Below are 21,721 nucleotides of genomic sequence, written 5' to 3'. Positions count from 1 at the left end.
ACTTCTGCTTAACTGACTATGCTAAAGCCTTTGACTATGTGGATCACAATAAACTGTGGAAAATTCTTCAAGAGATGGGAATACAGACCACCTGACCTGCCTCCTGAGAAAACTGTATGAAGGTCAGGGGGTCTGGTATTCAGAATCTGTATACAGAAATCTTTATGCAACACTTAGAACTGGACATGGAACAACAGACTGGTTCCAATAGGAAAAGGAGTATGTCAAGGCTATATATTATCACCTTGCTTATTTAACTTATATGCACAGTACATCATGAGAAATGCTGGGCTGGATGAAGCACAAGCTGGAATCAAGATTGCTGAGAGAAATATCAACAACCTTGGATATGCAGATGACACCACCCTTATGGCAGAAAGTGAAGAAGAACTAAAGAGTCTCTTGATGAAAATGAAAGAAGAGAGTGAAAAAGAAAGCTGTTGTACATATACACAATGGAGTATTACTCAGCCATTAAAAAGAATACATTTGAATCAGTTCTAATGAGGTGGATGAAACTGGAGCCGATTATACAGAGTGAAGTAAGCCAGAAAGAAAAACACCAATACAGTATACTAACACATATATATGGAATTTAGAAAAATGGTAACGATAACCCTGTATGCGAGACAGCAAAAGAGACGCAGAAGTACAGAACAGACTTTTTGACTCTGTGGGAGAGGGAGAGGGCAGGATGATTTGGGAGAATGGCATTGAAATATGTATAATATCATAGAAGAAACAAATCACCAGTCTAGGTCAATGTAGGATATAGGATGCTTGGGGCTGGTGCACTGGGATAACCCAGAAAGATGGTATGGGGAGGGAGGTGGGAGGGGGGTTCAGGAGTGGGAACTTATGTACACCCGTGGCAGATTCATGTTGATGTATGGCAAAACCAATACAGTATTGTAAAGTAAAAAATAAATAAATACATAAATTTTAAAAACTCTCAAAATTCAGAAAGCTAAGATCATGGCATTCAGTCCCATCACTTCATGGCAAATAGACAGGGAAACAAAGGAAACAGTGACAGACTTTATTTTGAGGGGGATCCAAAATCACTGCAGATGGTGACTGCAGCCATGAAATTAAAAGACAATTGCTCTTTGGAAGAAAAGTTATGACCAACTTAGACAACATATGAAAAAGCAGAGACATTAGTTTTCCAACAAAGATCCGTCTAGTCAAATCTATGGCTTTTCCAGTAGTCATGTATGGATGTGAGAGTTGGACTATAAAGAAAGCTGAGTGCTGAAGAATTGATGCTTTTGAACTGTGGTGTTGGAGAAGACTTTTGAAAGTCCTTTGACTGCAAGGAGATCCAACCAGTCCATCCTAAGGGAAATCAGTCATGAATATTCATTGGAAGGACTGATGTTGAAGCTGAAACTCCATTACTTTGGCCACCTGATGTGAAGAACCGACTCATTGGAAAAGACCCTGATGCTGGGAAAGATTGAAAGTGGGAAGAGAAGAGAACAACAGAGGATGAGATGGTTGGAAGGCATCACTGACTCAATGGACATGAGTTTGAGTAAACTCCGAGAGCTGGTGATGGACAGGGAGGCCTGACCTGCTGCAGTCCACGGGGTCACCTAGACTTGGACAGACTGAGAGACTGAACTGAACAGTGAAATTAAGATATTTTAAAAAATTCTATAAAAACACAGATATTAACACTATACAGGATATACATTTTCCTTTAATTGAAATTTAAAATTTCATTAAATTAATTTAATTATGGGAATATGACAGAATGACTATTCTACAAAATATTCTAAGAAAGGACATGAAAGACAAAAATGGATATGGGATGGGCTGGAAATTCCCTGTGTTGATCTGGATAGTAAGTATACATGTATATTTTCTTTTTTAAGTCATCAAGCTGGACACTAAAATTTATGCATTTTATTATATGTAAACTATGCCACAATAAAATAATGATAAAAATCAGTATAAGTGAACTGGTAAATAAATAAGATAAATATTCAGACGGGAAAACAATGAGAAGGCATGAATACAGAGTGATAAAAGAAATCACTGTAGCAAGGAGCTGCTCTGGGGGCTTCTTTGGGTCTTACAGTCTAGAATTTCAAAATCGATGGACTACATGTGAAAGACAGGAAACATAGTCCGAAGCACACAAAAAGTGTCAGATGAAGGTGTTTACAAAGTCTAGACTGTAAGGATGAATTGGTCATAGAAGGAACTTTGTAAAGAAAATTGTCTAAATGTTGACACTTGGTGAAGAAGAAAAATCAAACCTTAGCCTTATGATGTTGCAGTAAACCTGAGTTCATAATGAAAATTCACAAGCAGATGAGGAAACAAACCATCTTAACAAGAGGCAGTTAAAACAAAAAATAGGAAAATCAAACCTATCAAAACACTAGATGTCAGAGTTAAATGATACGAAAAATAAAATAAGTAAAAAGCAAAGAGAAAAGTCTAAACATTAGTATAAAAGAAGTGTATTTATAAAAGAAAAAGTACCTTTCATGTCAGTAAAACTTGACATGAAAAATATAACCATTATAATAAAAACCTAAATGGATGAGTTAAATGACAGATAGTGCTGTGCTGTGCTAAGTCGCTTCATTTGTATCTGACTCTTCGTGACTGTATGGACTATAGCCCACCAGGCTCCTCTATCCATGGGATTCTCCAGGTAAGACTATTGGAGTGGGTTGCCATGCCTTCCTCCAGGGGACCTTCCCAACCCAGGGATGGTAGAATTCGCATCTCTTGCAGCTCCCTCTTTGGCAGGTGGGTTCTTCACTACTAGTGCCACCTGGGAAGCCCAAATGGCAGATTAGACACACGTAAATACAGAATTGGTGAACTGGAAGATAAATATGACAGATTATTCATGAATGCAGGGATATTGAATAATAGGAAAGAATAAGAGACAAGCAAAGTAAAATGAAAGGTCTAACATGCATACAATGAGTTCTCTAAAAATGGGCAATAAAAACATGAAAAGATGAACTATTTGAAGAGATAATGGCTCAGAATTTTCCACAACGGAGGACAGTCACAAATCTTAAGAATCAGGAAGTCCAAAACATCCAGGCAAAATTAATCAAGAGATATCCATACCAAATACATCATAGAGAAACTCAGAATGCAAAAGACATAAAGAAGTTCTTAAAGAGGTCTGGAAGAAAAGATAAATTAACTAAAAATAATCTAAAATTAGCTGGAAGTCAGAAGCCTGTGGAATAACATCTCTAAAGTACTTAGAGAAAATAACTGCAAACCTAAATTCTAATGGCCAGATAAACTATTTGCTCAGAATTGAGGACAAAATAAAGATGTTTTCAGACACCCAAACACTGAAAGAACTTAAAACTTCTAGATCCTCACTAAAAAGCAATTCAAATAAAATACATTTAAAAGATGCACATGAAGAAATCAGAAAATTACCTTAAAATGAAGCTCTGAGAGCCAAGAAGGAATGTTGAACAAAGAAAATGATAAACATGTTCACAATTTCAGAAAAAAACGATGATGGAGTAAAAAATCTCATGAATATCTAATATGTGGGATTAATACAAAACAAAAGAGAACTAAAATATTGGGCAAAAATGAACAAATTCATTGCATGAAATATAGAAAATTCATTGTATAAAAATGAAATTGTTAGGCTTATTCTAGGAATGCATGATTGGTTTAATAGTGGAAAATCCATAAATGCAATCTATCACAATAAGACACTAAAGCAGAAATGACATATCACCTCAGAGATAGGAAGAAAGCTTTTATCAAACCAAAGTCAGGTTTCGTGAGCAAAACCCAAAGCAAAAATGACATTCAAAGGTGAGACATATGGGAGCAAAACTATCATCCCTTCCAGGCAACATTATACTGGAAGTCCTAGAAATTGCAATAACAAAGCTATGAGGATTAGTTCTAGAACTGTCATTATTTGGAGGTAATGATCATCTATGTGGACACTCTAAAAGAATCTACAGTTGTATACCCTAAAGAAATAATTTGTACAGACATATACACCCAGAGCAGTGTTGTTCTAAAAGAAGCTAAAAATCACACATATGACAATCAATAGCAGAATGAAAAAAAGAAATTGTGCTATATCCATACAATAGAATACTATACAGATATGAAAATAAAACCATAAGAAGAATATCCATAGTATCAATAATATATTTCATAAATAAACAAAAGTTAGCCATAAATATATAGCTAAATTCTAAAGAAAAGAAAAGTAATAATAAAATGATTAGTTACAATAGCAGCCTCTCAGAGGGGTGAAGAATGTTCAAAGGTATTAGTAGTGTTCTATTTTTTTAATGTGAAATTCTAATATTATCTTTTAAATTTATATATATGTTAATATTCTTTCATTTATGCATGAAATAGTTAATGTTAGAAAAAGTTTTAATTTAATTTCAATTTTGTTATAAATGCCTCAAATTCTGCTTCTAAAATAAGTATATTTTACCTACATAGAATACTTTACCTGTATTCTAAACAAAATAGAAATCTCAGGACATAAATCTTGCCTTAAACAGAAAATGAGTTCAGTGAAACATGAAGGAAAGGAAAAATGAGGGAAAAATTAACTGTTTAAGACATGACGTATGACAAAGCCAAAACTAAAAGATGTCACCTAAAAAAAGACCTCAAGCATTACACATAAACATGATCGAAGATAAACAGTTGTAATTGGGATAGGGAGATTAAAGCATTAAAATAGTTTTGGAATTTGTTAGATGATTTATAGTCTTTCCCCTGCCTTCCCTTCTACTTCCTATGGGAGTTAGAAAAGTCTTTCTCTTCACATAGGCAAAACAAGCATTGCAATATATCTGCTCTATGATGGTTACTACATGTGTGGTTCAGGATAAGGAGATAAACAACAATGATCCCTGCCATGGGGAAGTTTTCTGATGAAAGAAAACCGTAAGTTAGGGATTAAGAATAATTTGTTGAATATAAGGATGACTAAAATTGTAATAATGTGTAGCACAAACATTGACTACCCTCTGAATATGCCTGTGTTTCTGACATCCCCAGCCCCCTTCAGTTAGATGAGACTGTGTAATTGGTTCTGGTCTATGAACCATGAGTGGAAGTGCTGTGTGTCACTTGCTGCTGCTGCTGCTAAGTCGCTTCAGTCATGTCTGCCTCTGTGTGATCCCATATACGGCAGCCCGCCAGGCTCCCCCGTCCCTGGGATTCTCCAGGCAAGAATACTGGAGTGGGTTGCCATTTCCTTCTCCAATGCATGAAAGTGAAAGCGAAGTCGCTCAGTCATGTCCGATCTTAGCCCCATGGACTGCAGCCCACCAGGCTCCTCCATCCATGGGATTTTCCAGGCAAGAGTACTGGAGTGGGGTGCCATTGCCTTCTCCGGTGTGTCACTTGAGGCAAAGCATTAGAGAGCTGGTGTCTGACTTTCTAGCTTCTCCCTTCGCCTGACCTATACCTCTGGAACTATGGGATGAAATAGCAGCATCTCAAGTCACAGTCACCTGGATTACTGAGTCACCAAATATAGCACAGATGCTGATGGAAGTTGCCTAACCTGTAAGGGACCTGGCATAGCAGGAAATAAAGTCTTATGTAAAGTCACTGGGATGTCAAGGTAGTCCCTGTCACATAATTTAGCATTATGATGCCAACAGCTAATGGGAATAAAATCCTTCTGAAGCTTATACAAAGACATATACCCACATACCTGAAATGAATTGGAGGCCTAGATTAAGAGAAAGGAACTACATGGTGTCTGAAAATCTTCTGATACTTGCCTAAAAATTATAATGGGAAAAATATATATAAGAACATAGCCTTACTTCACAGCTTTGCCACTGGTTTGGAATACTTGGTCGGAACTTCTGGTCACAAACAACCTTCCTCATTTCTTCTACCGAGGGATCTGAGGGCACCATGTCATAATAAGGCAACTGGTACTCCTCAACAATTCCTATAAAAAATTTACATAATAAATTTCCTGGTGTGAATAATAAAGATGTTTATTTGAAAATAATACCAATTAAGTTTTCTAGGAACAAGTAGCATGCTGGAAAACTGGAAAATCAGGTTTATTCAAATTATGTATCACTGTAATAATCAGACCTACAAGAGGAAAGCTCTCAGTTGAGTAGTTATATGTTTATAAAATTTTTATTATGAAAATTTATATAATTTTGATAATTATTTATATGACATAAAACAAAATATATATAATTATATAAAATATACTGTTTTACATTATATATTATACTTAATTTTATATAAAAACATTATTACATTTCTAGAACTTTTAATAACTATAAAATATAATTTTATATTATAAAATTACATAAATTTGGATTTCCATAAAATGCCATCATGCAATTCAAAAGTAATACCTAATTGCAAAATTTATAGCAGAACCTCATTGATCTGTGAATGATGTATATTTCTCCATGAATAAAGTGTGTTTATCCTTTTCAAAACAAAATGGCTTTCTTCTTTTTGAAAATTATTAGGTAACCTTTCAAAAGCTGAGTTTTTTAACTTTTGGATTTTAGAAGTACTACATCGGAGAATGTTCCGGAGAAATGGCCAAAAGTATTTGAAGATGATCTTAATTATCAAAATGATACTTGAATTTAAGAATTTTCTTACAAAATCAGTCTAATTATGTTTTTTTAATTTAAGTATATAAAATGTGCCATAATTAGAAAGTGAAATTCAAATTATGTTACTAAATTAGTATTTCAACTATGGAAGAAAATTTAAAGATAAAAATCTAAAAGCAAACCTAGGCAAATATCAGTATGAAATTTGAAAAAATAATAACAAATATTTTTGAATCTTGAAATTTACTGAGTATCTATCTAAGCCCTTTACATGTTTTAACTAATTATTCCTCAAAACCAGTGACTAAAGAAAATACCAGATTATCCCATGTTTACAGAATCAGTAAACTGAGGCACAAAGTGTGGTGAATTTGCTCGAGGTTACGTCACTACTGAGTGGCAGATCTGGAACTCAGTCCCAAGTTTGGGAATTCCAGTGTCCATGTTTTGCTTCTGCACCACTCTATTGCTTCTATAAACAGTTTCATCTTCCTGAATATTTCACTATCTAACCTAGGAATAAAAGGGGAAAAGCATGTTTCCTCATTCAAATATAATTTTAACCTTGTAAAGTTTTCATTTTTTAAAAAAATAAGATTGAGGTAAGGCAAAATGACATCAACACAAAATGCAATAACTGACAGTGGTTTAATCTTGACAGTTACTGTTTACAGAGTAGGCTCTGTACTAAAAGCTTTACATGAGTTAATTGAATTAGTCCATTAAATCCTTAAAGCCCAAGAGGTCAGTTTTATTATCTTCATTCTACAGACAAGGAAAGTGAGCCCACAGACCTCACCTATAGTCGGATATTCAAGAAGTTGCTAAACCAAGGCTTAGGCCTAACTCTGTCTCACTTGAAACTGAAAACTCTAAATCATTTTCTACCAGGATTTTACTTTTCTCTACTGATGCAACAATTTCATCAGCCTGTGTTTACAGGGTTTCATCCTCCCAAATTCTTCCTCTCGTTAATCTCGAAACTGCTGGGAGCAGAATCAGGAAGTTAGCCTTTGCTCACCTCTGCCCTCCACTTTAACTCTCACATATTCATCATCACCGGAAAGAAAAGAACAAGAAAAGCCTGAGAACCAGAACACTTCCATTTAAATCCTATAGCCCTGGCAAGGCATTTAGCTTCTTTGGGTTTCATTTCTGATATAAAATAGGAAAACACCTTAAACAGAAAAAATTTCAAGGGCTTTGCAAAATATTATTATGGAAACCAGAATTATTAGAACTAAGCAGTAATTACAACTTAAAATCTCCATTCTGTTCAAGATACTCCATTTTTACCATTGGAAAGATATCACCAAAAGATAATCTTTTAAATATTTAGAAATAATTTGATATAGTGCATTGAATTCAAGCACCAAGGAAAGGCAGACACAAAGAGTATTTCCAAAATCTTACCTCCAACTGAACACCTCCGGGCTATTTCCCAGTAAACCAGACCAACAGAATAGATGTCAGCTCGTTTGAAGGACTCAAAGATATTCACATTTATTGTATCATCAAGCATTTCAGGGGCCATATACCTTCAAAAACATGCATATTTCAGATTCCATCTATGATTTTATAGCAGTCTGGTAAAACACAATCTTAATTAATCCTGATATATAAGTTAAGGCAGTTTACATCAAATTTACAGGTTGATCTGAGCCACTATAATAGAATAAATAATACAGTTATCAAAAGATAATTTTAAAAACTTTAAAAATAGAACTAGAGGTCATCCTAGTGTTAAAACATGTGGGTCAGGAGCCAAATACTTGGAAAGCACCCAACAGAAAAGATGGGACTCAAGTTCCACCAGCAGTTTATAGCCAAGAAAGCTCTTTGAGGTCAAGGAGTATATTTTATTCATCATGGTGGGCCTGGTACACAGTGCTCAGAATTATTCCACAAATACCTGCTCTGAATAAACAATTTTATTATATTGGCTTGGCCAATGAACTTTTTGGCCAACTGAGTACACTGGCTTCAAAACATATATTCATATTACATATTGGCACCAAGATAATTCAGGATGTTTAAATAGAATTATATCGAATTCTACAATCCATGGGACCTGGCTGAGCCAAGCTGTCCTAGGGAGGTTTTGAGGATTTCTCAGAATAGTGATGTGAGGATGCAACACTCGTCCCAATCTTAAGTTTTCAATTCTCTGAAGGAATCAGTATCCAAGGCTCCCCTGAAGTACAGGTTAAAGCTTGCTTTTTAAAGGGAAAAGAGGAGAGATCTCTTAGGGCTTGCCCAGTCTGAATAAACCATCCTGAAATGTTTCTGGGGACCATTAAAGTCTCCCAGGAAACCAAGTGAAGGACTCAGCCTGGAATCTCAAATATGGCTTGGACACTAACTATACCAGCTTAGAAATTCTCTACTCTCAAGGGCTTTTAACTCCAGGAAAGTGTTTTGGTTGTTTCTGATTTCAAGGTCAATAAACCTGGAATTATACTAAATAGCACAGATCCTGAAATTCAAATGAAAGGAAATGGAAGTATGCTGGCCATATGGCTACAGTCTGGCTATAAGAGGAAAACACCATAAATTCCATTACTAATGGGTCTGTCCTGACATATGTGTGGTATGCTCTATTTATAACCTGTTTGTTCATAACTTTCAGAGATTCCATTCCTTGGAAGTGGGAACTGTGTCCAAACTCATAGTATCTTAATACAAATCCACTTGGGAGACTTGAGGATAAGTACAACCATAAGATAAGTATCAGTTCAGTTCAGTCGCTCAGTCGTGTCCGACTCTTTGCAACCCCATGAACGCAGCACGCCAGGCCTCCCTGTCCATCACCAGCTACCGGAGTTCACTCAGATTCATGTCCATCAAGTCCGTGATGCCATCCAGCCATCTCATCCTCTGTCGTCTCCTTCTCCTCCTGCCCCCAATCCCTCCCAGCATCAGAGTCTTTTCCAGTGAGTCAACTCTTCTCATGAGGTGGCCAAAGTACTGGAGCTTCAGCTTCAGCATCATTCCTTCCAATGAAATCCCAGGGCTGATCTTCAGAATGGACTGGTTGGATTTTCTTGCAGTCCAAGGGACTCTCAAGAGTCTTCTCCAACACCACAGTTCAAAAGCATCAATTCATCGGTGCTCAGCCTTCTTCATAGTCCAACTCTCACATCCATACATGACCACAGGAAAAACCATAGCCTTGACTAGACGGACCTTTGTTGCCAAAGTAATGTCTCTGCTTTTGAATATACTATCTAGGCTGGTCATAACTTTTCTTCCAAGGAGTAAGCATCTTTTAATTTCATGACTGCAGTCATCTGCAGTGATTCTGGAGCCCCCCAAAATAAAGTCTGACACTGTTTCTACTGTTTCCCCATCTATTTCCCATGAAGTGATGGGACCAGATGCCATGATCTTCGTTGTCTGAATGTTAAGCTTTAAGCCAACTTTTTCGCTCTCCTCTTTCACTTTCATCAAGAGGCTTATTAGCTCCTCTTCACTTTCTGCCATAAGGGTGGTGTTATCTGCATATCTGAGTTTATTGATATTTCTCCCGGCAATCTTGATTCCAGCTTGTGTTTCCTCCAGTCCAGCGTTTCTCATGATGTACTCTGCATATATATTACACAATATTTTTAAGTATTGAGAGGATATAATCAGTTCAGTTCAGTTCAGTCGCTCAGTTGTGTCCGACTCTTTGAGACCCCATGAATCGCAGCACGCCAGGCCTCCCTGTCCATCACCAACTCCCGGAGTTCACTCAGACTCACGTCCATCAAGTCAGTGATGCCATCCAGCCATCTCATCCTCTGTCGTCCCCTTCTCCTCCTGCCTCCAATCCCCCCCAGCATCAGTCTTTTCCAATGAGTCAACTCTTCGCATCAGGTGGCCAGAGTACTGGAGCTTCAGCTTCAGCATCATTCCTTCCAAAGAAATCCCAGGGCTGATCTCCTTCAGAATGGACTGGTTGGATCTCCTTGCAGTCCAAGGGACTCTCAAGAGTCTTCTCCAACACCACAGTTCAAAAGCATCAATTCTTCGGCACTCAGCCTTCTTCACAGTCCAACTCTCACATCCATACATGACCATGGGAAAAACCATAGCCTTGACTAGACGGACCTTTGTTGGCAAAGTCATATCTCTGCTTTTGAATATACTATCTAGGTTGGTCATAACTTTTCTTCCAAGGAGTAAGTGTCTTTTAATTTCATGGCTGCAATCACCATATACAGTGATTTTGGAGCCCCAGAAAACAAAGTCTGACACTCTTTCTACCGTTTCCCCATCTATTTCCCATTAAGTGATGGGACCAGATGCCATGATCTTCATTTTCTGAATGTTGAGCTTTAAGCCAACTTTTTCACTCTCTTCTTTCACTTTCATCAAGAGGCTTTTTAGTTCCTTTTCACTTTCTGCCATAAGGGTGGTGTCATCTGCATATCTGAGGTGATTGATATTTCTCCCAGCAATCTTGATTCCAGCTTGTGCTTCTTCCAGCCCAACATTTCTCATGATGTATTCTGCATATAAGTTAAATAAGCAGAGTGACAATATACAGCCTTGATTTACTCCTTTTCCTATTTGGAACCAGTCTGTTGTTTCACGTCCAGTTCTAATTGTTGCTTCCTGACCTGCATACAGGTTTCTCAAGAGGTAGGTCAAGTGGTCTGGTATTCCCATCTCTTTCAGAATTTTCCACAGTGTATTATGATCCACACAGTCAAAGGCTTTGGCATAGTCATAAAACAGAAATAGATGTTTTTCTGGAACTCTCTTGCTTTTTATGTTGGCAATTTGATCGCTGGTTCCTCTGCCTTTTCTAAAACCAGCTTGAACATCTGGAAGTTCATGGTTAATGTATTGCTGAAGCCTGGCTTGGAGAATTTTGAGCATTACTTTACTAGCGTGTGAGATGAGTGCAACTGTGCGGTAGTTTGAGCATTCTTTGTCATTGTCTTTCTTCAGGATTGGAATGAAAACTGACCTTTTCTGGTCCTGTGGCCACTGCTGAGTTTTCCAAATTTGCTGGCATATTGAGTGCAGCACTTTCACAGCATCATCTTTCAGGATTTGAAATAGCTCCACTGGAATTCCATCACCTCCACTGCTGCTGCTGCTACTGCTACTAAGTCGCTTCAGTCGTGTCCGACTCTGTGCGATCCCATAGACGGCAACCCACTAGGCTCCTTGGTCCATGGGATTTTCCAGGCAAGAGTACCTGAGTAGGATGCCATTGCCTTCTCCGATTAGCTTTGTTCATAGTGATGCTTTCTAAGGCCCACTTGACTTCACATTCCAGGATGTCTGGCTCTAGGTGAGTGATCACACCATCGTGATTATCTGGGTCATGAAGATCTTTTTTGTACAGTTCTTCTATGTATTCTTGCCACCTCTTCTTAATATCTTCTCTTTCTGTTAGGTCCATACCATTTCTGTCCTTTATTGAGACCATCTTTGCATGAAATGTTCCCTTGGTAACTCTCATTTTCTTGAAGAGATCTCTAGTCTTTCCCATTCTGTTGTTTTCCTCTATTTCTTTGCATTGATCGCTGAGGAAGGCTTTCTTATCTCTTCTTGCTATTCTTTGGAACGCTGGATTCAGATGCTTGTATCTTTCCTTTTCTCCTTTGCTTTTCACTTCTCTTCTTGTCACTACTATTTGTAAGGCCTCCCCAGACAGGCATTTTGCTTTTTTGCATTTCTTTTCCATGGGGATGGTCTTGATCCCTGTCTCCTGTACAATGTCATGTACCTCAGTTCATAATTCATCAGGCACCCTATCTATCTGATTTAGTCCCTTAAATCTATTTCTCACTTCCACTGTATAATCATAAAGGATTTGATTTAGGTCATACCTGAATGGTCCAGCGGTTTTCCCTACTTTCTTCAATTTAAGCCTGAATTTGGCAATAAGGAGTTCATAATCTGAGCCACAGTCAGCTCCTGGTCTTGTTTTTGCTGACTGTATAGAGCTTCTCCATCTTTGGCTGCAAAGAATATAATCAATCTGATTTCGGTGTTGACCATCTGGTGATGTCCATGTGTAGAGTCTTCTCTTGTGTTGTTGGAAGAGGGTGTTTGCTATTAATAGCACATATATATATTCATTGTAAGAGTCCCTTACTTAGCTGTATATTGATTCTATATCTATTGTTTAGAGTCTGAATATATACAACTAGCCTTGAATTTCAGATCATTTATGAAATATGGAGACTTTGGAGGAGCTATACCTTGCTGATGTGGTTTTTTTTCCCTCCTGTCTGTAAGAAAATATATTCTCAGATGTGGCACACTAAAAGTAATATATCACCATCAATTCCATCATTCCTCTATACTGATTCCCCACCCAAATAGCTGCTTTCTGTATGATTAAATGCCAACTCTCCTTGCTTTATAGCCATTGTGCCACTGATTTTTCAGTGAACCAGAGAAGAATTCTTGCTTTCTTAGGCCTAATGATGTTGTATATGCTGCCCTCCTCTCTAAACACATATCCCAGGCATTCATGTTTATGGGACAGTCATAAGTCTTAGAGTAGGAAATGGAAACCTATTCCAGTATTCTTGCCTGGGAAATGCCATGGACAAAGGATCCTGGTGGGCTACAGTGCATGATGTAGCATAGAATCGAACACGACTTAGCAACTAAACAACAACATATGCTTCCAAAGCATGTTGTCTTACCTTTTGGTTCCTACTTTAGGGTTCTGAGGTATGTCAATAGTGTTCAGTATTGAATCATGCTTCACAGCCAACCCTAAGTCTGCTATGGCACAAGTTTCACATTTTTTCACTAAGATATTCTTTGATTTTATATCTCGATGAGCGATAGCAGGTTTACCTATGAAGCATAAGATAGATATATTCACTTTTTCCATTACTGAAGACTGAATCTCTCCAAATGGATTCATTTTGAAAGACTTGGCTCAGATGTTACCTTCTAAGAAAGGTCTTCCCTGACCCCTAATCAACATCCCAATTCACCCTTATCAGACTACCCTCATTTTGCCTTCTTCATAGCTTTTATCACTGAGTTATCTTATTTATTTATAGACATTATTTGTCATTCCCAAGTAGACTGTAGGCTACATAAGACAGTGGTTATGTCTTACTCATCACCATTCCTCCTTGCTTAGGATACTACGTGACATTTAGTAACCACTAAGGGAAAATATTAGCATTGTTACATCCACATAAGAACATAGCAAATATTCTCCTTAAAAACAAGTTTCAAACTTTTATTATCCTAGACCAAAAGTCCTCAAATTTGGCCCAAAGATCCCTGGGGTCCTTGAAGCTCTTTTCCAATGACATACCTGTGTGATGTCATCTTTTCTTTATACACTTTGACCAATAACAACACACTGGGGCAGACTAAATGAAGAACAGGTACGAAAATCCAGATATGAAGGAGATTTGCAAATGTGTAAAACAAAACCATTATTTTAGCTAGATTGGGTTTTATATTATAAAATTATGTTTTAAAACTGTTGTTTTAATATTAATTATTAATTATTGTACTTTAAGTAAATTAATAAATATTTTTAAATCTCTCAATTTTAGTTTCTAATATAGTAAATATTAACAGATATAACCAACATCCACAAACTTTTGGGTCCTCAATAATTTTTAAGTATTTAAAAGGATCAAGAATCCAAATCTGGGAAGCACTACAGTGACAAGAACAACTTTCTAGAGCCAATTGTCTATTAACTCAATAAATAGATGAGACAGTGTGTATTATTTGGCTTTCAAATACAAGATATAGAAGTATTTGTAAGATCACCTTACCCTTCCCAATTTTTTAAAAACAGTTCAATTATTTGTAACCTCTGAGAATGGAGCATTTGCTACCAAAGCAAGATCTCTCAGATACATATGCTAAATGGTGACAATAGAGCCACTAGGAATAAAAATATTATTATGGCCAGTATACAAAATGGTGAGTATGTAGGCAAGAGTTGGCTATATCCATACCAAAACCTTCAGCTTTATAAAGTACTTTTAGTGTTTCTTTACATTTGATAACTTTTTGTAATAAACTAAAACCCAGCTGAACACTAAAATACAACTTAGTGCTTCTATCCTCTTATTCAAGGAGAAAAAAAAATAGAAACTACGTACCTTGTGTACCAACAATCTCCATGTGAAGGTGGGCCAGACCACTAGCTATTGATAGTGCCAGCTTGATCATTCCAGCCACTGTCACTATGTTTCTATTCAAATAGTCATATAAGGAACCCTGTTCATGATATTCAGAGACAAGCCAAAGCTGAGTCCAAGTTCCATTATCTAACAGAAAAATTATTTTGTTGCTGTAAGTTTATGTTAAGAAAGAAGCCAAAAGCTTTTAACCAATGTCAGCATTTAAAGTACATCTGTATTGTTAACAAAGCAAAGTTAATTACTTCAATGATAATACAGTCTGAGTTAGTAGAATGACAATTTTCAATGAATTCCTATTGATAGAGTAGAACACATTACATGTACCCACCATCACCATAGGACTCTGTGAGGCATTGATTCCAACAACTGAACAATCCTTTCTTATTCCCTCTATATAAATACCTGCTGGTAATAGCAACCACATTATAGGAGAAACTACTGAGAGATGCATTTAGGCTCAGCATTGTGTTATAAATGATTCTTGAGCTTTTAAGAAAGATTGTACCAATAGGAAACAGAAATATAGCAAATTTACACGAAGTATTATTGCTATCATAAAAGCTCTACTATTCCAAGCATGTTCATCTTATTCACCTTTGAAATACGAAGTTTACAATTTCCTTCAAAGCTTATATTAAGTACCAATCACAATTACTAGGCCTTTTCAAATAAGTTACCTTATTTAACCAAAAGCTAATCCAGTTTATAAAAGATTTTTACCAGAACACAAATTAGCCTAAAAAATTATCTAGGTGTTAAGACTTCCTTTTAGCTTTCAGAATAAAATGCCTACAATAGCCCTGGGAAATCCTGACCAGTTTTTATACTCAGTGAAAGGAAATTATAATTAATGAACATTTGGTAAAGAGTTTTTCCACCTAGTGCTTTACATACAAGAGCTCCTGGTTATCCAAATACTTAGTTTCCAAATCCAAGTAGTGATAAAATTTCTGAGGAATTCAAAGATCAACATAACATGATAAATTTTACTAATAAAAAAACAGACTACATATATTAATAAAACTAATCCTTACTCACACCTCTCTCCCTGCTTAACACCAGTGGTTATCTTTGCCCTCTCCTATCAATGTCTTTGTCAGACAGTTGACTAAAAAGTGAAACTGTAAATATTGCAAAAGACACAGAAATGCATGAAGATGAAAGTGATGTTAGAGACAGTTTGGAATCAAAGCCACAGCCAAGGAGGCCATCAACAAAGGTAAACCAGTTAAACTGAATAAGAAACAATCAAGGGTTATCTTTCTTGTGCACATTATTTTATAATCCAATAAATGTAATGATTAAATTAGGTCCATCAGGATAAACCATATAACTACAGTCATTACTACTTTCATAACATTGCAAATTAGGCTAATTAGTAGATAGTTTGGCTAAATGTTACACAGAAAAAGTATAAGTTCTTAACAACTTAATCAGAAATGTTTCATTTTCAATAGTATAGTTAAGAATTTGGAAAGAATCTTTTTTTTAAGATTCTCCCTGGCTTTACTTGGTTTTACTCACCTTCTCTCTGGCAAATCAGAAAAGACAAGGCATCAACAAATGTAACTATGGGCAAAATGTATAACAATAAGCTTCTCTTTGACTATCTAATTAATCATAAATACTTTCATGATCAAGCTTATATTAAATAGAAGTAACCATAGATTTTAAATTTCATAGGTAATGGTAGGTTTCTAATAGCCACAGATAATTTGGTTTTTTAGACAGAGGTTACAATCAATACCTTTCCAAGGTTCTTAATGAGTATTACTGATTTAAATAATAAAATAATTGACTGGATCAAATTTTGCTCACTTTTGTTCTCTGTTTGTCTTTAAGGGAACTATTTCACAGCCGAATGAGTAAAAGCTATGCGAAAAGAAGAAAGACAGCATAGGTAATACACAGGCTTTATAGTCAGTCCCTGATTACTGGGCATGTGACTACTGAATTATACACCAAAAAACTGATGATCTGTCTTGTTCCACAAAATCTCAGAAAGTTTTATTATTTGGGGTTGTTAATGTTAAACCTCAAGATATAAACCATACCTAAAGTACATTAATTTCACTAAAATTACCTTGCTTGCTACCATTCTAATAAAGTTCATAGAAAACTTGAGTCCTGGAGTTGAATTGTGATGTACAGAGGAAAGTATAGTCCTAACAAAGATGAATATTCACCCATCGTTCATTGTATTTTTGTATCAATTACCAAAATATTGAAATATTTCTGTCCTGTTTAATTAACAGCTGCTATTCGAAACCTCCAATGGTATTCCTTTGCCCTAGACACCCAAAGCAACTCTGGAACCCTCAAGATGCCTCCAGATCTTTTTATGACTCAGCAACTAAAGGGATAAAACCTAGCATGACAGGGTTCTCCCAGAACTCTGTTACAGTTGAAGTTTCTGTTCTGATTGGTTAGTTCCTGTGCCATACCAGTCATCAAATATTTTAAATATGAAACTGGCTATAGTGTCATCATGGCTATATATCACTCATCTGCCCTGGTTCCTTGTACATTTATTGCACATTTACCTGCAGAGAAGAGGAAAGCATCTTCTTTTTTCGAAAATGAAATCAGACTTTCATGGAGATTTTATTAAAACAAAGAGATTATTTATTCTCCTCTGATAATAAACATAACATTTTATTTGCTGAACTCAATTAGGTTGAAAATACCTTTGTTGTCAGCAGCAATGAAACCAAGGATGTTTTCATGTCTCAGCATAACCGTCTGATAAATTTCTGCCTCTCGAAACCATGATCTTTCATCTCTGGAGGAGAATATTTTCACAGCCACATCTTCCCCACACCATCTTCCATGCCAGACCTCACCAAATCTACCTTTTCCTACTATTTCCTGAAGTACAATTGTCCTTGCAATTGTTCTTTGAACCAACAGAGGCAGACCTAACCAAAGAAAACATGAAATTGATTATTAAAAACAAGTAATTGACAGAAAATAATTGTCATGATGACCATTATTTTTACATAAAAGGCAAACATTTAAGCGATTTAATAATTTTATTGATTTTGAAGAAATAAGCACCATTATACCAAACTTAAATGTCAAATCATGCTCAAAAAACTCTATAGGTTCTTACTATGAATTTCCCTATTCATATTCACAAATAAAAATTTCCTGAACATAGCCTGCCATGTCAGATATCTAACTTTCCAAAATTGTCGGAAATTTCTTTGATTTGCACATTAAAATCAGTCAGTTTACTAAATATATAAAGATTAAGAACTATATGCTGTTATCCTCTTAAATAAAATATATGGTTCCTTGAGTCTTCCCTGGTGGCTCAAGATGGTAAAGCATCTGCCTGCAATGTGGGAGACTCGGGTTCGATCCCTGGGTTGGGAAGATTTCCTGAAGAAGGAAATGGCAACCCACTCCAGTACTCTTGCCTGGAAAATCCCATGGATGGAGGAGCCTGGTAGGCTATAGTCCATGGGGTCGCAAAGAGTTGGACATGACTGAGCAACTTCACTTCACTTCAGTACAACTGAGAATGCAGAAGAATTCTTTATAAATTATTATTATTATTATTATTATTATTATTTTAGTTTTTTGGATGTTGAGTTTTAAGCCAGTTTTTTTTTCTTTTTTTTTCCCATATGTTTAGCTTTATTTTTTCTTCTTCTTCTTTTTTTTTAATTTTTTTTAAATTTTAAAATCTTTAATTCTTACATGTGTTCCCAAACATGAACCCCCCTCCCCCCTCCCCCCTCCCTCCCCATAACATCTCAGTGGGTCATCCCCATGCACCAACCCCAAGCATGCTGTATCCTGCGTCAGACATAGACTGGCGATTCAATTCTTACATGATAGTATACATGATAGAATGCCATTCTCCAAAATCATCCCACCCTCTCCCTCTCCCTCTGAGTCCAAAAGTCCGTTATACACAGCTGTGTCTTTTTTACCGTCTTGCATACAGGGTCGTCATTGCCATCTTTCTAAATTCCATATATATGTGTTAGTATACTGTATTGGTGTTTTTCTTTCTGGCTTACTTCACTCTGTATAATCGGCTCCAGTTTCATCCATCTCATCAGAACTGATTCAAATGAATTCTTTTTAACGGCTGAGTAATACTCCATTGTGTATATGTACCACAGCTTTCTTATCCATTCATCTACTGATGGACATCTAGGTTGTTTCCATGTCCTGGCTATTATAAACAGTGCTGCGATGAACATTGGGGTACATGTGTCTCTTTCAATTCTGGTTTCCTCGGTGTGTATGCCCAGCAGTGGGATTGCTGGGTCATAAGGTAGTTCTATTTGCAATTTTTTAAGGAATCTCCACACTGTTCTCCATAGTGGCTGTACTAGTTTGCATTCCCACCAACATTGTAGGAGGGTTCCCTTTTCTCCACACCCTCTCCAGCATTTATTGCTTGCAGATTTTTGGATCACAGCCATTCTGACTGGTGTGAAGTGGTACCTCATTGTGGTTTTGAATTAAAATTAGAAAATGTATCAGATTCAATAATGAAGTGAAGCAATTATGTTACATTGAAAGCAAGGTACAGTCATGGAAAGTATCAAATGGATATTTTCTGTGGAATAAAAGAAAGTCAAAGAAAATATATTCTGAGTGTATTAAAATGTTTAGATTCTTTTGAACCAATAGCTTTATACCTCTATAATTCTAAAGATGTAACATAAAATGCAGAAGAATTTGTAAAAATATTTAATATATTATTACTTAGAGAAAAAGAAAGAGAAAATGTCTGATAATAGAAAAAATTTTAAATACAGTACAGAGATTAAGGCCACAGATAAGAAAGATGGATTCCAATTTTAGCTGAACCAATGGTAATTATGAACAAGTAATTGAACTTCTCTAAGCTTTGAACTGTGGTATTGGAGAAGACTCTTAAGAGTCCCTTGGACTGCAAGGAGATCTAACCAGTCCATCCTAAAGGAGATCAGCCCTGGGTATTCATTGGAAGGATTGATGCTGAAGCTGAAACTCCAATACTTTGGCCACCTCATGTGAAGAGCTGACTCATTGGAAAAGACTCTGATGCTGGGAGGGATTGGGGGCAGGAGGAGAAGGGGACGACAGAGGATGAGATGGCTGGGTGGCATCACCGACTCGATGGACGTGAGTTTGAGTGAACTCCGGGAGATGGTGATGGACAGGGAGGCCTGGCGTGCTGTGATTCATGGGGTTGCAAAGAGTCGGACACGACTGAGCGACTGAACTGAACTGAAGCTTCAGCTTCCTTACCTGCTAAACTGCAATAATATTACCTCTCTCAAAGGAACACTGTGAGAATTCATCAGCATATTGAGCACCCAGCATGGTACCTGGCATATTACATGCTCCATAATGGTTTGCCCTTAACATTAAGTCTAAGGAGGGGTTGTTGTTGTTTAGTCACTAAGTCACTCTCAATTCTTTTGTGACCCCATGGACTATAGCTCACCAGGCTTCTCTGTCCATGGGATTTCTCAGGCAAGAACACTGGAGTGGGTTGCCGTTTCCTTCTGGGGGATCTTCCTGACTCAGGGATTAAACCTGCATCTCCCGCATTAGCAGGCAGATTCTTTACCACTGAGCTACCAGTGAAGTCCAAGGAAGGATTACTTAGAGCCAAAAATAACGATGTTGTTTATAGAGATATTTCTTAATGACATAGGAAAATACTTTTGCTATAATAAAAACAACACTTTGTTAAATGAAAAAATACTTTTGCTAACAAAAAGCAGCAAATTCTATCCATCTAAATAAGTGTATCTAGCTATTCAAAATACGTCTAGGAAAAAGACTAAAAAGAATATATGCTAGATTTATGATGGGTATTTCTATTTAGTGGGAATTGGATGAAGTAAATTGTGAGATTCTTCTTTCTAATGCTGTACATTTTCTTGATTTCCCCAAATATTTATTACTTTTATAATTAGAGAGAAAATAACTGAAGAGGTCACAGTATAATGTATTCAGAAGAGTGATGTTTGGTGATCATTGTACTCTGATGGCTGGGAAACCCTGATAGCATCAATCCTGTAAGCTCCTGTAGGCTTTACCTCCACTCCTGAAATGAGCCACAATTTGTTCAAATGTTCTTTTCTTCGTGAGAACCACCCACTATGACTAAATAAGCACAGACTATAAGTCTGCTATTATACGTCTCAACAATTAGCCACAGAGCCCCACAGCCAGAAGTTTCTTCTGCGATCACCTGGTTCAATGTTATCATTTTACAGATGAGAAAATTGGGCCTGCAGGGTAATCAAAAACTTGCCCAGGAATAACTGGAAGGCAGACATACAACTAAAACACTGGCTTTCAATCCAAATTCTTGCTCTCTCACCATTTCAATGGATATGACTACAATCCTTGCCTATTGGAAACATTTCTAGCAGCAAACTTTCTAGGCTATTTTTATAAGCTATCATCAGTTTTACCACCTGACACAGAACGAAAGTTGTATGAACAATTATTAACCCAAATTACAATTTCGATATCTCTCCTCCCTCCCCTTATTTTGCACGCACAAATTCAAAAAAAGCATAACCATGACCAATCACTACCTATGAAAACACAACAATGACAACTGGCTAGAAAACTACATAAGTCAATATTTTCAAATTGCAAACTTATTAGGCACATGATCAATACTCCAGACCAGGAACAAAGTAGGATATCATCTAAGGTAATCAGCACAGCAATTAAGTTGAGAGAGTAAAATTCAATGAAAGTTGCTTCAGGATCTTTGAAAGCAACCACCGAAAATAATCTGAGTAAGTGTTACACTCTTAGAGATTTCCTTTGCAGAAACAGGGACTTTGGTTTTCCCTGCAAATCGAAGATCCCCTGGAGGAGGGCATGGCAATCCACTCCAGTATTGTGCCTAGAGAACCCTATGGACAGAGGAGCTTAATGGGCTACAGTCCATGGGGTCCAAAGAGTCGGACATAACCGAAGCAACTTAGCATGCAGCACGTAGAAACTGAGGCC

At 36.7% G+C, this 21,721-nt stretch overlaps 1 protein-coding gene across 3 annotated transcripts in view; it reads right to left on the bottom strand.

Annotated features, from left to right (window-relative positions):
* Positions 1–21,721, bottom strand: part of ACVR1C (activin A receptor type 1C) — a 65,268-nt gene that overhangs the window by 5,933 nt on the left and 37,614 nt on the right. For 2 of the 3 annotated variants that reach the window (XM_068969066.1, XM_068969065.1), the window contains 5 exons: positions 17,419–17,649; positions 14,690–14,857; positions 13,250–13,406; positions 8,007–8,131; positions 5,823–5,953 (listed from right to left, as the gene is read on the bottom strand). In XM_068969066.1, coding sequence (XP_068825167.1) covers positions 5,823–5,953; positions 8,007–8,131; positions 13,250–13,406; positions 14,690–14,857; positions 17,419–17,649 — 812 coding nt within the window. The remainder of the gene's footprint in view (positions 1–5,822; positions 5,954–8,006; positions 8,132–13,249; positions 13,407–14,689; positions 14,858–17,418; positions 17,650–21,721) is intronic. The other variant, XM_068969067.1, reaches the window with a different exon arrangement.

Source organism: Capricornis sumatraensis, chromosome 3, assembly GCF_032405125.1.
Source record: "Capricornis sumatraensis isolate serow.1 chromosome 3, serow.2, whole genome shotgun sequence".
NCBI classification, from domain to species: domain Eukaryota; kingdom Metazoa; phylum Chordata; class Mammalia; order Artiodactyla; family Bovidae; genus Capricornis; species Capricornis sumatraensis.
Note: the sequence above shows the minus strand (reverse complement) of the source record. Positions and strands in the feature narration are given on the sequence as shown.